General features: G+C 40.9%; 1 protein-coding gene across 4 annotated transcripts in view; it reads right to left on the bottom strand.

Moving 5' to 3' along the window:
- Nucleotides 1-1,614: 1,614 nt before the first annotated feature.
- The window catches only part of SH3GLB1 (SH3 domain containing GRB2 like, endophilin B1), a 40,186-nt gene continuing 23,218 nt past the window's right edge, over nt 1,615-18,582 (bottom strand). For 3 of the 4 annotated variants that reach the window (XM_089497554.1, XM_089497555.1, XM_089497556.1), the window contains 5 exons: nt 16,764-16,787; nt 15,176-15,265; nt 14,306-14,406; nt 4,341-4,581; nt 1,615-3,736 (listed from right to left, as the gene is read on the bottom strand). In XM_089497554.1, coding sequence (XP_089353680.1) covers nt 3,629-3,736; nt 4,341-4,581; nt 14,306-14,406; nt 15,176-15,265; nt 16,764-16,787 — 564 coding nt within the window. In that variant the 3' untranslated portion in view covers nt 1,615-3,628. The remainder of the gene's footprint in view (nt 3,737-4,340; nt 4,582-14,305; nt 14,407-15,175; nt 15,266-16,763; nt 16,788-18,582) is intronic. The other variant, XM_089497557.1, reaches the window with a different exon arrangement.

An 18,582-nucleotide genomic window follows, 5' to 3' on the forward strand; every position in this document is an offset into this window, starting at 1 on the left:
TAAATGTAAGTTGACATTTCTGGTCTGATGTTTCATTAGTACTTTTGAGCATTCAGGCAATCAGCAAGTCTGTTTCTTTCCTTTTTTCAGTATAAAACGGGCACTAGAAGTGTCCATGCCACTTATATCATTTATGCTTTACTGAGCAGTATTCACATTATCACAGACACATCTAATTTAATTACTGTTTTTCACATGGAAACAGATGGATATGAATAGATATTAAAGGTAAGTGTCTGAGGCATTATAGTTGAATTTAGAATTCTGCATATTGTAGTGTTGCAAAAATGGATTGAACAATTCACAACATATCCCCATCATGAAGTATAAGGATATTTTTTACTCCTTTTTGCCAAATTTAAAGAGGCTGTTTCGCATATGAACCATAAATTAATCTTTAAAAGGAACTTTGGTCCACACACTGCAGAAATAATCCAGTTTGAGACTGCTTTAACTGCCCTAATTCAGTGCTAGGGAATCCTGGGAATTGTAATTTATTGTGGCCCCAAAGCTCTCTGACAGAGAAGGCTAAATGTCTCACAAAACTACAATTCCCAGGAATCCCTAGCACTAAGCCAGGGCAGTTAAAGCAGTCTAAAATTGGATTATTTCTGCCGTATGTTTTGGACCTTTGATAATTTGAGTTCCTACTTCTGCAATTAGTTATGAAAGGAAAGCCAGAAATTAATAGTGCAGCATGGTTTTAAAATCTGATGTAAAAACACGTCCTCAGCAAGCAAGATGTACAGCTAGGATCCAAAGAATTCCAATTGTAATTGCAATAATTAATGAACTATTCAATACAGCATGGAAATCACCACCATTATGGTGTTTTGTGCACAAAGTATGTCAAAAATGTGTTTGTTCCTACATTTCAGTGTGGAACATGGATTAGAAAGGGTATTTCCCATTACTGAAGGGTTCAACCATTTCTTCTTCTGAGAGCACAGCATATCACAGAAACTGATAGGAAGGTCAGGTATGCTCTCTCCTCTTCCCCTTCTTTCTATCATCGTTTGAGATGAGACATTTTTTCTATTTTAAAATATTTTGAATGGCAAATATTTATGGAATTACTTATAACTTAATTGTGACACTTTTTTCTAAACACTGTATCTGGATTATAACTAGTCTAAAATATGTCAGTTTATGAATATGTGCTAAGTATATTTATTCCAGTACATGACTCCAGCCATGTAGATGACGTATACATTGTTGTACAGCACTTGGATCACCACTATAATCAAGAAAAAACACTAGTAACACTTTTATTTATTCTAAAAAAAAAGTATCAGAATAATTCAATAAAGATCATCTGACTCCTTGAAGTGTGCCAAACCATATTTGACAAAGTGTTATGAAAAAAAACAAGGTCAGTGTAGCCTCCAAATGCTATTCTCTCAGTAACAGCGAAAGCCACTCATTCAATCTGAAGTATCACAGAACCTGGGGAAAGACTTTGCTGCACATCAAATAAGATTCCATTTTTAAATTGGCTATATTGCTTTCAGAGGAAAAACAAGAAAGCAGCCAAGAATATTGTCATTAATTAAAATAGTTTCTGTTTATAAAGACTGTAACATATTTCAACATCAAGAGTGGCTGCAACTTCAGTAATAGAAAATTGAAGTTTATTGAAACTGGTGATCTTCCTTACAAGTGTGTCTTGAACAGTTCCCAAAATCTGACTGTAATTTTGTCACTGTAGCTTGAAAGAGTGTTCTTTTGTATTGTGAACTGCCAACTTGCAGGATCACAGCTCGAAGTTCTGGATTTTTTTCAGATCATTTATAGAATCATGTCAACAAAAAGTGTGGAATTTTCAAGTGTTGATCTCCAGGCTGTCATGAAATTCCTGTCCCTGCAAAAGAGAAAACTCCAAAGGAAATCCATGAGTGTATGATGCAACCACTGGGTGACAACTGCCTGTCATACTCAACTATGAAGAAGTGGTGTTCAAATTTCAGCATGGAGATTTTGAGACTGAGAATGCAGCAAGGTCTGGAAGGCCTTCAACAGTGTCAACTCTGAAACTGTTCAGCATATTCATGCCCTGATTTTGGTAGATTGGCAAATCTCAGCTAAAAGAACTGCTGAGAAACTAGAGCTATCCTGGGAACGCACTGGGTTTATAATTCATGAGCAGTTAGTTATGCAGAAGCTATCAAAACCCCAAGTGGATGCCAAAATGTGTGAATGCTGACCAGAAACCAAATCAAGTGGATACCTTCATTTTGCAGCATTTTGAGTGATATAGTGATAATGTTTTGGAATGACTCATCACTGTTGATCAAACATGGTTACAGCACTATGATCTGGAGATGAAACTACAGTCCCCGCAGTGGTGGCACTCAGGTTTTCCATGGCCAAAGAAAAAGGTCATCAGGAAAGGTCATGACCACATTTTTTTGGGATAGAAAAGGGATTTTGATGACTGTCTTCAGAAGAGCCAAACAGTTAATGCAGAATAGTACTCTAACTTGCTATGCTGATTAAAGGAGGCACTGAAAGAAAAATGATAAGGGAACCTGCAGAAATGTATTCTCTTTTTGCAGGACAATTTATTTGCTCACAAGTGATAGCAAGGTAATGGATGTTTTGAAGAATTTGGTTTTGTGTGCATACACAATCCATCCTACTCACCAGATCTTGCTCCCTCTGACTATTTCATTTCCAGACAATTAAAAGTTTGAAAGGGAGGAAATCTTTGAATTTTTCAAAGGTGATATCAGCAGCTACTAAAGGCATGCTACTAAATAAGCAGAATCAAATCCTCACTGCCCCTTTGCTAGTCTGTTCATGAGTACATGTTTGCTCTTGCTCCCCAGATCACACATAATGGATTTTTCATAGAACTACCAATTATTTTCAAGTCAGTGTTTTCCAACATCAATGAAAGTTACTTGACTTCAGTGTCCTTTAAAGCACAATTTGTCATCCAGATATTTCCAACTGTGACAGAAAAAAAAGCTAGATATGAGCTTTAGTGTGCTAACCTACACTCTAGCCTATAATTATGTTGTAAGAAGCGACAGCATAGTTTTGCAAGCTATGCCTCAGCAATGCTTATTGGACATATTTGAAGTCAGATTAAGAGACACTGGACCAAAAAAAAATATTAAAAAATAAAAAAAGAACTCAGAAATAAAAAAGAGAGTAATGCTACTTTCCTTTCAGAAGTGTATTTAATGTTTGCAGCTTTAGAAACCTCAGGCCTTTTAAGATATTAAAAATAAAATCTGTTCAGCAAAGAAAAAGAATAGTGTCATTGTTTAACAATTTATTGTTTGTGAAGAAGCCTGCATTATGAAAAGTTCTGTAGAAAACAGTTCTGCCTGCTTTCAGTTTTAGATTACTCAAAAGTAGACGTTTGTTGTTAGTGAAAAGTCCAGTAGAAACAAAGTTCTGTAGGAAACAATCTTGGCACATAAAGTAAAAGCTTTTAAACAACTTACATCTGAAAAGAGTATTACCATGCAATATTGGCAGAAACGCCCATTTTTAATGGCTGATGCTCTCATCCATTAAGACATTAACACGGAAGACACTTAAATCTGCTTTATATAAAGTTAATTGCATATAAATATGGTCTCACCATCACTGGCAGTCTTTATAAAAAGCCAGTGATTCAGTTTAACAGTTCTAAGTAAGTAATAGGCACTTTGCCCTTCTGATTTCCTCGTTCACCCATCAACCAATCTGAATCCATGCCAGGGATGCTGTATACTGTTATTACCTAGAAAGAAAAAGCAAAAGATACAGGTCATTAATAAAGAAAACTTCTTCTCTTCCCTGCTCAAGCAAATACTAGCCTAGAATACTGGGGTACTTTGGTGGGTAGGGGAGAGTGGAGAGAACACTAATGTCCTCATCTACTGAGTGTGAGAAATGGGGAGAACTTGTGCATGTATTTAAAATGAGAATGGTGACACACATCAGTATTCCCTAGTGATACCAGAAGTGTGCATTTGCCCTCCTAGTTTCACAAAAAAGAAATGAATTATTTTATAATTGTCCTGATGCCAATGGGAAATTGGCATGAAAGATCAACAGCAACTAGAACATCAAAGTAATGTTGCAGTCATATGAGGAACATAAAAGGAGCCTATGACTTGGTAATATCACAAGCCTTATGTAAGTTAAGCTCTTCATTACTTCAGATTCAGTTGCTGGTACACTGCCACAGATTCAGTTGCTGGCAACAAATGGCTACTTATCTTTATAGCCTTTGATTGTAATGATGTCAGATCAGAAGATGGGTTGTCCTCTAGCTGTGCACAGGATTTTTCAATATAATTTTATTTTACTTTTATGTCTGAGCTAGAGTAAGAAACATGTACCTCATCCGCAAGAAGTGATAATTCAGTGCTGTTTGCAGCATCATAATCATAAAGAACTCTGGCTTTTCTGCTGCCACTTGATGTCTTCAGTTCACCAAAGCTTGAAGTAGCTGCTACATTGCTTAGTGAAGACAGGGAGGCTGTAACAGAGGCAGAGGATGCAGCCGCAGTAGTATTAGAACTACTTGGAATACAGGTTGTAGTCGACTGGTTATTGTTGGCGAGGAACGTGGATGGAAAGCTGTGAAAGAAATTATTATTATTATTCCGCCTCTATCCATGGATCAAGGTGGGGAACAGCAACAAATAAAGAAGGCACAACATCAATTAAAATACATTAATTAAAACATGCAACAATTTATAAGGACAAATAAGACATACACATTCTAAAACAATCCACATTTAAAATTCATCATTTCAAATTCACAATTTAAACATCATCTGGATAAGCCTGCCGGAACAGACTGGTCTTCGATGCTGTTATAAATTCGGGCAGCATATTCAGCTGTCAAACTCTTCCAGCAGATTATTCTATAGTCTAGGGGAGGCTAAAGGGAAAGTCCTCTGGCTCAGAGTTGCCAACCTAGTCTTGGCTGACTGCAGTAAATGTCTGCCAGAGAACCTGAGTGTATGGGTGGATTATACAGGTAGCTTGTCATCTTGTAGGTAACCTTTACATATATTTGCCTCTCCAATTTTTTTCCTATGCAGACAGAAAGTGTGCTATTCTTTCCTAGCTACAGTAATATTTACTGATATTCTTCTTTTACACATTCAGAATTTTTCCAGAAACAGATTTTAAAGTATCTCCCCATACATCTTCAAACCGCAAAGAATAAATCCTTATCCTGGTTGGTTTCAAATAAGAACCTAACACTAGGCATATACTGAATCATAAACAAAGAGATTCAGCATGATTTTGCAACAACTGACTGGAAGAACCAAATATCTCAGCCAGCCATCATCAATCTGCAATATTTATTGTTACAGCTTTGCACAATTTTACATCTTTTCTACTAACACTGATGAACTGGAGACAAATTAAAGCCCCTATGAGTTTTGCCTTGACATCATCCCCTTGGATTATGTCTTGAAATAGCTTTGTGAACCTGCATCAGGCCATCTTACAATAAAAAGTTTATGTCATATGTGTAACGCATGTCTTTAAAGACAACTAATTTTTACCAATCAATATATTAAAAGAAGGTTCACAGAAATTATATTGTAGAAAGGTAATGATTTCATTCAGCCATTCTGTCAGCCCTGTAGCTCATACAGGAGAGGGAGCAGAAGAATCTGGTCTGCCATGTTTTTTCCTTCCCATCTTATTGTCTCAAACAGTGGGGAATTTATTCTGCCAGCACTTCATCTAGTGTAGGTACTGGCTGTACCAATGGCCCCATACAGACTGGCCAAAACAAAGGTCACTTTGAAAGTTAGATGTTTAAATGATGCATGCATCCTAAGAGTCCGGAAGCCGCGCCAAAGCCACAATTAAGTCCTAAGGACTGGAGCGCAGCTTTGGTGCAGCTTCTGAATTCATAGAACAAATGCATAATTTAAACAGCATACCTCCAAAGTGACCCGAAGCAGCTTTATTTTGGCCTATCTGTATGGAGCCAATGTTATACCAGCAGAATGAGGCAACACAGGATTCTATGGATCCTTGACTGGTCCTAACACACCCTAAGCCATCAAGGTTTTGTCTAGCGTGCTGAAAGGAGAAAGCATTACCAGCAGGCCAAGCCTAATGACAGAAAGATTATTAAGAGGAGATCGAGTCTGGAAGACAAGTTCTTCTTCTATCTTATGGCACCCCTAACTCCTGGAAAACAGGAGAAATCCCAAAAGACTGGAGGAGGGCAAACGTTGTCCCCATCTTCAAAAAGGGGGAAAAAGAGGATCCAAACAATTATCGTCCAGTTAGTCTGACATCAATACCAGGACAGATTCTGGAGCAGATCATTAAACAGAGAGTCTGTGAACATCTAGAAAGCAATGCCATAATCACAAAAAGTCAACATGGGTTTCAGAGAAACAAGTCATGCCAGACAAACCTGATCTCTTTCTTTGATAAAATTACCAGCTTGGTAGATGAAGGGAATGCTGTGGATATAGTATAACTTGATTTCATTAAGGCCTTTGACAAAGTTCCCCATGACATTCTTGAAAACAAACTTGTAGAATGTGGGCTAGACAAGGCAACTGTTTCATGGATTTGTAATTGGTTGACTGGCCGAACCCAAAGGGTGCTCAACAATGGCTCTTTTTCAGCCTGGAGAGAAGTAACCAGTGGGGTCCCACAGGGCTCTGTCCTGGCCCAGTGCTATTCAACATCTTTATCAATGACATGGAGGACAAAATTGGGGGCATACTTATCAAATTTGCAGATGACACCAAATAAGGAGGAGTAGCTAATACCCCAGAGGACAGAACCAAAATTCAAAATGACCTGATTAGACTAGATAGCTGGGCCAAATCTAACAAAATGAAATTCAACACAGAGAAATGTAAGGGCGGAAAAATGAAATGCACAGATATAGGATGGGTGGCACCTGGCTGAATGAAACTACGTGTGAAAGGGATCTGGGAGTCCAAGTAGATCACAAGTTGAACATGAGTCAACAGTGCAACGTGGCAGCTAAAAAGGCCAATGCAATTTTGGGCTGTGTCAATAAAAGTATAGTGTCTAGATATTGTGTCCAGTTCTGGGCGCCACAATTTAAAAAGGTTGTGGAGAAAGTGGAGCATGTCCAAAGGAGGGTGACTAAAATGGTGAAGGGTCTGGAAACCATGTCCTAGGAGGAACGACTTAGGGAGCTGAGGCTGTTTAGCCTGGAGAAAAGAAGGTTAAGAGGTGATATGACAGCCCTGTTTAAATATTTGAAGGGATGTCATATTGAGGAGGGAGCAAGCTTGTTTTCTGCTGCTCCAGAGACTAGGACCCGGAACAATGGATGCAAGCTACCGCAAAAGAGATTCCACTTCAACATTAGGAGGAACCTCCTGACAGTAAGGGCTGTCTGACAGTGAAACAAACTCCCTCGGAGTGTAGTGGAATCTCCCTCCTTGGAGGTCTTTAAAGAGAGGCTGGATGGCCACCTGTCAGGGATGCTTTGACTTGGATTTCCTGGATGGCAGGGGGTTGGACTGGATGGCCCTTGCGGTCTCTTCCAACTCTATTATTCTATGATTATATGAATCTCCTTCTTGACTGGTCCTAACACACCCTAAGCCAGTTTCTCAATGAGGTAAATACTCCCTTTCCACTCTCCAAAATATATAATGAGAAATGAAAACAAGGTTCAACTATAGAGACAAATGATGTTTGTAAATAATTGATTTGCTTGAAAATGAACAATGTTTTTAGACATATACAGACAAATGATGTTTTCAAATGACAGACTCCAAGCCAATTTCTGGCTTTTCGACTGAAAAGATGTCAGAAATAGGACTGGGAAAGACATCTCCTCTAAGTACTTCGAAGGTAGTGACAAGGGAATGGCTAAATGGGCCATTCTCAATGTGGCCCCCTTGAGATGGATGTGCTGTCTGTGGAAGATGGGAGCTGCAATCCAACACATATCAAGGCTGCCAAGTTTGGTTTAAACCAGTGGTTTAAGGCAGTATTTTATGTGAGAAAGGCCCCAAGGTTATATTTAACAAAGGTACAATTTACAGCTGCTGACTATCATGACGGCAGGGATGGAATTTGACATGCAACAGAGTAGATATGCTCCTGTTTGAAACATTCTATGTTCCCTCCACCTTTAATTTTGCTATTGTCCACTATATAATGATGCATATATCTAGATACCTCCATTATGTGTGCCGCAGGCCACTTATTTAAAGTGAAGGAATTGCAAGGGCTAAGAGTTGGGGAGAACAATATCTTCCTAAGACCAATATCTTCTGAAAACACAGCATTACTTTCTGTACTAAAGAAAGCCTTCCACTGTAATCCTGTATAAAAATTGGTTGCAGAAAGTTTCATTAACATAAATCCCACATGCCAGTGTTTTTGCTGTAAAGGTCATAGAAGCAAACCTGTAAAAAGTTGACAGCCTTAAGGTTTACTCTTGCTGAAATCAATACAAATGCCTTTCCACCTCACTTTCCAGGATGCTCCTTGCACAGATTGAAGCTGTTCTCATACCTTGCTGTCATTGTGTGCCTTCACGTCATTTCTGACTTATGACTGACCCTAAGGCAACCTATCATGGGGTTTTCTTGGCAAGATTTATTTATAAGAGGTTGGCTATTGCTTTCTCATGAAGCTGAGAGAGTGCAACTTGTTCAAGGTCACCCAGTGGTCTACAGACTCAACACTCAAACCACTATGCCACAATGGCTCTCTCCCATACCTTACATATAGATTTCTTCAACAGGACCTGGGCTCACATAATCACCTGGAGGCCAGTTGTGGAAATGAAAATACTGATTATAAAAGGCCTGAGAAAACTGAAGAAAAGAGAAGTATGTTGCCTGCAAAGTGAGAGTAGGAGAATAAAAAGAGAAGGTGGAGGGAGTGAAAAAGGCACTTGGTAAATCACTAGGTGGTGTTCTCTCGCTCTCTAGCTCTCTCTTGCTCTGTATAGTGTATGTTATATGTACATGTGGACATGAGGGTGGGCCAAAACTCAGGCCTGGTGCATTTTCTCCCCTTGAACCATGGATAATCTAGTTTACAAACTTCCTACTCAGCAGATGGTGGTGGTGGTGGAAAGTCTGCAATATTCTACAATCCCTAACTGCTCCAACCCCACCCACATCCAGTTTTAGTGTCTAATTTAGTGTCTAATCCAGGGATAAAGCAGCCCTCAAAATGCTGAACTGCAGCTCCCAGCACTCCTCACCATTGACCACAGTACCTCAGGCTGCTAGGATATTTGACCCAATCATAGCTGGATGTGTCCATGATTCCCAACCCTTGTTTAAGTAAACACAATTTATCCTTAATAAGCGTATAATTCTTTAAGACACTTCCAAGAACTAGATTTTTAAAAAAATAATGAAATAACTACAGCTAATTCTCAAGGCCCTTTCTGGCAAACAGTTCATTAACTTCAGAGAGACTAGTTTCAAAGGACTGCTGAGATTTAGACTCTTAACAAATAGATCTTTGATCAAATATACTGACATAGCTAAGATTAAATGTATTTTTGTACTAGCTCTGAAAAAAATTGCCTGTAAATTCACAGGATTTTCCTATTTAGCTATTGCTTATTAACTTTCTGCAGTAATATGTTCCCTTCCTCAATTTAACACACAGAAGTTTTTTTTCCCTACTCCCTTTCCACAGCAGCTTTCTGCACTAGTAAGCTGTGTTATACTCTGGCAAGCTTGCAGAAATATTCTCAAATCAAGCCAAGGCCTTCAATTAGGAAGCCAAGTGTTAAGATGCAGCTGCCCATTAGAGACTGGTTTTTAATGAATGTGACAACTGTTTGCTAACATGAAGCAATGCCACTCAGCTGGATCGTTGTTCTATATCACAGGAAATGTACGGAACTCTCTCTGCCAGGAAAATAGATTGTCATGTTTCATTTCTCTGAAGGATTCATTCCTTTGTCAGGCTCTAGGCAGTTTAGTTCAGATAGCCTGATGCACCCGCATGCACCATGCCAAACTAAGATGCTTCAAGGCAGACCTGCTCATGATCCAAACCCATGTATTTTATATCTATCTCTCTGCCTATGTTAAGGCAGGCTGAACTAATATTGTGCTTTATCAGATCATTTTGTCAGATGTTTGAAAAGTCACAGAAGAAGGAATACAGTGGTACCTTGGGATACGAAATACCCAGGTTACGAAATTTTCAGGATACGAAAAAAACCCATAGGAAATTATTGTTCCGGGTTAAGAAAGTTTTTTCGGGTTACGAAAAAACTTTTGGTGCTTTTCTGCGCGATTTCACACGGAATCGCGGCTTTTCCCCATTAGCGCCTATGGGGATTCGGCTTGCGAAAGCCTTTCGGGTTACGAAATTGACAGCGGAACGAATTAATTTCGTAACCCGAGGCACCACTGTATAAAGACACCCTCTTTCACCTGGGCAGCGGCCCGGAGGACTCTCTTGCCGCCGGAACAGCGTTTTTAAGGGCCGTTAGAGGACTTGATTTGTTAGAGGGCAGAGGAGACGTACTTGCCGGCTCTTAGACGAAGAATGTTCACTGCGATTTCTCTTCGTCTCTATTGCTGTACTGTGGGGGGAGGGGGAGGACATGGAAGTGGGAGATGTTTTGGCTGGGGAGGTAGGGGATAGTCCATCTAGTACGAGCGGAGCTCCTATTGAGGTAGTGTGGGGCAGAGGGAGGTATGGCGGTAGGAGTAGGGACTTGCGTTACAGGGGAAGGAGAGATCAATGCTTAATACCTATCTCTCCTTCCTGTCCCTCTCCTAACCAAAGGGACCTGAGGGTCACTCCAACCATACCACAAACCCTGACTCTGCTCCTGTGCAATGCCAGGTCCATCAAGAACAAGTCCCACATCATTCATGACCTAATTGAGGATAACAACTGTGACCTGGCTTGCATTACTGAGACCTGGCTTGGGCCTGGAGGGGAAGCTGTGTGGGCCCAGGCCCTACCTGCCGGGTACTCAGTGAAGGACCAGACCAGGTTAGGTGGGCGCGGGGGGGGGGGGGGGGTGTCGCCTTGATCCATAAGAACACCTTGTCTCTTTCCAGGAACCATGTTCGTCAAACTTCCTACATCGAGTGTATTTACCTGACCCTGAAGGCCAGAGACAGTCTAGGGATTCTGTTGGTGTACCGGCCACCTCGTGCGCTAACAGACTCCCTTAACGAGCTGACACAGCTGGTCTCGGAGGTACTGTTGGAATCGCCCAGGCTATTGGTCCTGGGCGACTTCAACATTCCCTTCGCGGCCAGCTATGTTCCATCCGGTGCGGTTCGCGAATTCATGGATACCATGACTTCCATGTGCCTGTCTCAATTGGTCTCGGGTCCAACGCATTCTGTGGGTAATACGCTCGATGTGGTCTTTTGTACAAGCATGGAAAATCCGTGGGCGGAAATAACTAATATTTCCCCCTTGTCATGGACGGATCATTTCCTGGTAGAGGCAGTGATCAAGGCTTCTACCCAGATCCCTCCCGGAGGCGGCGGACCTATTAGAATGGTCCACCCTCGAAGGCTGATGGAACCCACCAGGTTCCAGGAAGCCCTAGAGGGGCTTATGGTTGGAAATGACGGCGACTCTGTTGATGCCCTGACCGGTATCTGGGATACCGGTCTTTCTAAGGCTATACACAGTATTGCTCCCAAGCGCCCTCTCAGGCCTGCTTCCAAACGAAAGCCCTGGTACACGGAAGATCTCCGGGCGAGGAAGCGGGTTCTGCGACGGCTAGAGCACCGCTGGCGGAAACACCAGCGCTTATCCGACAAGACTCTCCTAAACCACCTTTTGGAGGACTACGGAGAGGCGATACGTGCAGCTAAGAATTCGTTCTATGGTGCACGTGTCGCGTCCGCGGAGTCGCGTCCGGCAGAGTTGTTCAGGGTAGTGAGGGAGCTAACACAGCTCCCTCCTGCCCCGAACCAGATCCTTGAACCTTCTAAGGCCTGCTGCGACCAGTTTAACAACTTCTTCGCGGATAAAATCTCTCGGATAAGCGAAGGTCTTGAGGCCAGCTTTAGAGCAGAACCTAGAGTAGAGGCATCCAGGGCTTCCGTGAACTTGGTTATTCTGGATCAGTTTGAGTCTGTCAGTACCAAGGATGTGGACAAGATCCTTGGAAGTGTTAGGAAGACAACTTGCTCTCTCAATCCCTGTCCCTCATGGCTAGCGGCACGGGGGGGGCGGCGGTTGTGACTTCATTGTTACATCAGATTATTAATACATCTCTGAGGGATGGGCAATTTCCATCTAATCTGAAATTGGCCATAGTAAAACCTTTACTAAAAAAGCCCTCCCTCGACCCCCTGTTGCATAATAATTATCGGCCAATCTCGCTATTGCCATTTTTGGGGACGGTGATCGAGCGGGCGGTTGCAATCCAGCTTCAATCGGTCTTGGATGAAACGGATTATCTAGACCCATTTCAAACCGGCTTTCGGGCGGGTTACGGGGTTGAGACTGCTATGGTCGCCTTGGTCGATGATCTCCGTCTGGGCATGGACAGGGGTAGCGTGTCCCTGTTAGTGCTCTTGGACATCTCAGCGGCTTTCGATACCATAGACCATGGTATCTTTCTGGAGCGCCTGGCGGAGGTGGGAATTGGGGGCACTGCGCTCCAGTGGTTCCGTTCCTACCTCTCCGGGAGGTTCCAGATGGTGCAGCTGGGAGACGTGTGCTCCGATAAGAGGGCCCTTACATCTGGGGTCCCTCAAGGAGCCATTCTGTCTCCCATGCTTTTTAACATTTACATGAAACCGCTGGGAGAGATCATCCAGAGACATGGGGCGCGGGGTTATCAGTATGCTGATGACACCCAAATAGTCTTCTCTATGTCTCCTACTGATGCAGTGACTGGGGTTGGCGTCTCTCCTCTCGTTGCCTGTCTGGAGTCGGTAATGGGATGGATGAGGGACAACAGACTCAGCCTTAATCCAGAGAAGACGGAAGTACTCGTGATAGGTTCTCCCGGTTCAGGGTTGGAGGTGGTTCCACCTGTCCTGAACGGAATCACGCTCTCCGTGAAGGACTCGGTACGCAGTCTGGGGGTGCTCCTTGATTCGTCGCTCCACCTTACATCTCAGGTGGATGCGACGGTCAGGAGCACCTGTTATCAGCTTCGGCTGATACGCCAGCTGCGACCCTACCTTGACCGGAGGGACCTTGAAACTGTTGTACATGCCCTGGTAACCTCTCGCTTGGATTTCTGTAATGCGCTCTACATGGGGCAACCCTTGTACCATACCCGGCAGCTGCAACTTGTGCAGAATATGGCAGCCCGACTGGTCACTGGCACTGCCAGGGCCAGTCATATAACACCAGTCCTTAAAGACCTACATTGGCTGCCTATCCGCTTCCGGGCGCAATACAAGGTGTTGGTTATCACCTATAAAGCCCTAAATGGCTTGGGCCCAAGGTACCTCGAGGACCGCCTCTCCCCGTACAATCCGCCCCGCACACTCAGATCATCAGGGCAGCAATTGCTAAGAATTCCAGAGGGGAAATATATGTCCACCTCTAGGAGGGCCTTCTCCATCTTGGCCCCCAACCTCTGGAACTCGCTGCCCTTCGAGCTCCGCTCAACCACTTCCCTAGCCCAATTTAAGAAGGGGTTAAAAACCTACTTATTTGAGCAGGCTTACCCCTGACCTCTGCCCCAGAATACTTCCTCCCCCCCCCTTTTTCGTGGTCAGCACTGTTTTGCCGGTATGAATTTTATGAATTGTATTATTATTATTATTGTATTGTTTTAACCAATTTTGTATAGTTGTAATGTTATATGCTGCATATTTGCTGTACACCGCCTTGATTTTAAGAAGGGCGGTATACAAATAAAATTATTATTATTATTATTATTATCATCATCATCATCATCATCATCATCATCATCATCATCATTGCTTCCATACATTTCTGAGCATAGCAGTGTTTTGGCTGAAATTCTTTAATGTGGAGTAGAATCAATACCTTCCAAATTGCCTCTATTTTGATAGTTTATTTCTCTGAAGTTTATGTAAATAGTTACTGGAATATAGTTACTTACATAATATACAACAGTGAGCCAGCTTGGCATACTGGTTTGAGTGTTGAACTATGACCCTGGAAACCAGGGTTTGTTTGATTCTTGGCTTGGTGATGAAACTCACTTGGTGACCTTGGGCAAGTCAAATGCTCTCAACGTCAGGGGAAGGCAATGACAAATCTCCTCAGAACAGATCTTGCCATGAAAACCCCATTATAGTTTGCCTCTGGGTTGCCATAAGTCAAAAACAACTTAAAGGCACACAACAACAACAACAACAACAACGGGATATAACTGTGTTACCTTCCAAGCTGTTTCTGAAGATCCAACATATACTGGTAACACTGTGCGTAATAGGTCATTTGAGCTTCTACAAAATCATTCAGACAACGAAGGTGATGTGCCTGTAATGCAGCAGAATTTGAACTGTTAGTACAGAAAAGGCTACTGTGTTGCATTAACTAGACATTACCAGATACTGAGATGTTCCAGCCACATTCCACATTTGACCTTGATTCAGAAATGTTCCAGGGAATTATATTTTAAAGATAATCTATAATAGTCCAAACAAAAAAGCCCAGTTCAGTAACTCTTTCAGACACTGTGGGTAGTAAGATACGTTGACATAGCTGAACTTGAATCAGAGGCCATTTGGGCTGATTTTTAAAAATAAATAATATGTAGAGGGAGAGCTAGCAGCTCCAAAAGCCTTACCACTTGGCTTTCTTTTTACTGATGTATACTTTGTCAGATGATTCTGAATGATAGACAGAAGCCAGGTTAACTTCATATTTCCTCAAGCAACTCAATTTTAAATCAAGGCTGGGCAACTTATGGCTTTCTGGGTATTGTTCTTCAACTCCCTCTGGATTATTTAGCACAGCCAGAACCAAGGGATGATGCGAGTTACAATCCAAAAACGGCCAACTCCCACTTTAGACAGAGAATATATTTAGGTATTGTTATCAGGGTGGTATAATGATGTTACATTTTATTGTCCTCAATAGTGTTTATACAAAGCATTATGTAACACCTGAATACAATTTCTACTGGTAGTTCTGTTAGCAAATTAAGTGGGAGGGGGGAACTTCAGGAGAAACTAGGGTATTTTATATAAGCAACTTTCAATAAACAATTATGAATCACTTTTATTCCCTTATACTCAGTACTTACATGTGTACTGCTGATGCCTTCCAAGAGAAGTCTAGTAATTTCCGCTTGCCGATCAAACTCACTCTGGGCTATCCTGACTTCCTGTTCAGACTGTAAGGCATATGACAACATTTAACAGAATACTGCTACCAAAGCGTAACTATGCTGCTGGGGAAAAAACAGTAAATGACACTGAAAATCAATACAGCTTCTTTTAACAATGGATTTTAGTTCCATTATTTCAATGGAACTTACTGGCAACTAGTACAGCCTTTACTACAGTGCTTTGCCAATAACAATGTACCTCACAGTCCCATCATTCTATTTACATTTCAGTAACTCACACTAAAGAATCGGGACATTTTAGTACTTAATGGCACTAACAGCCTGCCTCAAATCATTGACAATACTTTATTTCTCATTTAATATCAAATCTCTTCAGACTATTAAAGATTGGCTCTGAAAAAATGGTTTGAAGAATACTCTACAATTCTCAAACAAGGCACTTTTAATACTGAGGGCAGAGGAAATCATCAGACTGTATCTGTCTGCTGCAGGAAGAACGCAGTTTTCTAATGGGAATGGCTAGCCTACTGTTTCAGCTTCAAAGATCATTCATAAAGATCCCCTGCATAGGCAGAATAAAGAAACACTGTACTATACACCTTATTTAATTATACTTATATACCTACAATATCTAACATTCATTGTTCCAACATTCTATGAGGAACCTACATTTCTTTGCATTGTTTGTGAAGACTTATCCTTTTCAGACATAGAATTTTAGTACAGGTCTGTTTTAATTTGGACAGAACCTTTTTCAAATAAGAAAAATGAATAAAGATAAGGAAAGTTTCTTATGTAGATTTAATTTAGCAGTTGATTATTCTTTCGTCTTCTTTCATTTTATGTATGTTGATTACAGAAATGCCTAACATCTGATTATATATTAACATTTAATTAGGTGACATTCAGAGTCATTGTAATTTCAAAGTTCTGCAGAGGAACATTAAGCTCTAGGGTGAACGGTAACTATTTAGTAGTAAGGCAGCTGACAGGTTCAATATTAAGTACTCATCCAAACATTTTAAAGAATCCCAGACAACTGCTGTTAGCAGGAACATTTAAGACACTAATTTTATACAGCCAAATAAATCCTTGACAATAAAAACAATAAAGCTGATGCAAACTAAACACATAGGAAACATAATGTTTGGTAGCATACACAGAGAAACAAATCGTATTTTATAGTTCCTCATATTCCTGAAAACAGAAAAAGAATATTTGTTGCTTTTATGTTAAGCTTATTATTTCAGGCATGTTGGCTGGGTAGTTTCAGAGGCTGAAGTCCAGAGAATCATAATACATGTTTTCCATTCTGAAAGGCACAGCACTCTTCTCTCTACATCTTATGAATGCACCATCATATCCTGTTCTAGATTCTAATATTGCTCAAAACCTCTGTGGATCAATTTGCCAGCAACACTTCAAATTACATCAAACAATACTAGTCCCCTGACATCAAGGACAAATCATACTTGAATCACATCTGAACATCACAATATTTCATAGCCAACAGCTTACTAACTTTTACTTATGGAGTACTTACTTTTGTTACTTCTTCTGCCCAAACCTTGTATGCATAAAGAGGTGGAAAAACAGTACATGAAGAAATTATCAGGCAAACTTTGGTCTATTAGTAGCAATTTCCTGCTTTAATTTTCTTGCTACGGGTTTTGTACTGTGTTTGATATCAAGAAGAGCTGCATCTTTGCTTCTACACTAGTTAAAGCAGGGAGAGATAACCTGTTGTATCTTGATGGTATGGACAATATGAACTATCTGCCCCAGCTACCATGACCAATGGCCAAGAATTGCAGGCACTGTACTGCAAAACATATGGTGACCACCACGTTGTCTATCTAAGTGAACCTTTTAACTAGTGAATACTGTCACAAAGCTACAGGTTATTACAATGTAATGCCCTAGTATACAGTGTAGTATACAATGTAGTTTCCAAAAATATTACCAGTTCTATCAAGAGTGTTTCCAAAATAAGGTTGGTACAAGATAGACAAGAAGCAATGGCATTCTTCTAGTAATCACAAGCACTACTAATGGAATAAAATACATTGAGCACAAGCAGCATTCATTTTAACTGCATAGTGGCTGCATGGTGTAGTGTCTTGACTGTGATACTGGGAGATTAGAGTTTGAATCCCAGTTTGGCCATGGAGACCCAATGGGTGACCTGGTGCAAGTCACAGTCTCTCAGCCTCAGAGAAAGGCAAGGATAAACCCTTTTTGAAGAGATTCTACCAAGAAAGCCCAATAGTAGGTGCAAACCTTAGGTTTTGCAAACCTTAGCATTGCCATAAATCAGAAATAACCTGAAGGCACACAATAACAACAACATGATGGCATGCTCAAGTAAAATTGCACCTTGATTTGGTACTACAATAAAAATGGGTTTTCTATAAGTGGTAATAGATGTAGATGTATAACACAATTTGATACAAACGTATCTTCTAAAAATATTACTATATTTAATGACAGAAGTAACATGTTCTGGAAAATGACTACAGTTGAATAAAAGGAGGCTTTCTGCTCCCTGCTAATCTCAGTAAAGATGGACTAAAATGGGAAGTGGGCAACAAGTACTTTCTGTACACAAGATGGCTTCAGTTCTATGATGCCACTTGCTAGAAACAAATAGATTCTTACAATAAACAGATACTATATGTACTGGATCTACAGCAGACCTTCTGCAATTGGAAGGGCAGATAATCCAGCAGTTATTCCCTTAGTAACAGACACAAACATATATGGAATGGGCTAGAACTGCCTTTTTTTACTTTCTGTAAACACTATTCCACCCATGGGATCTCTCACTGTAGTAATTTAAGTGTGATTGAGAAGAAACTAATTTATATACACACAAAGAAAACACATAAAGAATAGTCAAAATCACAATTTACTCAATTATGAATGAATACATGGATGAGATGTATTCAAATAATGTCCTATACACACGCCATGTATACTGAAAACACACTACCATAATATAAGTAATAATGAAAAGTGATTCCTCTTGCCATCGTCAATAGGAGTTGAATTTAGAGACACAGCCATGCTAGTCTGGAATATCAATATGAAAAGAGATCTTGCTGCACCTTTGAGACTTAACTATGTGAAGGAAGTTGGAGCATAAGCTTTTGCAGACTTCGTCTTTCGTAGACCAAGGTCTGTTACAGACAGCCAAAATAAAGCTGCTTCGAGTCACAGTGGAGGTATAGTGTTTCAATGATGCATGCGTCCTAAGAGTCTAGAAGCCACACCAAAGCCACACTCCAGTCCTTAGGGCTGGAGCGTGGCTTTGGTGCAACTTCTGGACTCTTAGGACGCATGCATCATTGAAACACTATACC

Source organism: Sceloporus occidentalis, unplaced genomic scaffold (assembly GCF_023333645.1).
Source record: "Sceloporus occidentalis isolate IW3139 unplaced genomic scaffold, rSceOcc1.0.p SCAF_104, whole genome shotgun sequence".
Taxonomy (NCBI): Eukaryota; Metazoa; Chordata; class Lepidosauria; order Squamata; family Phrynosomatidae; genus Sceloporus; species Sceloporus occidentalis.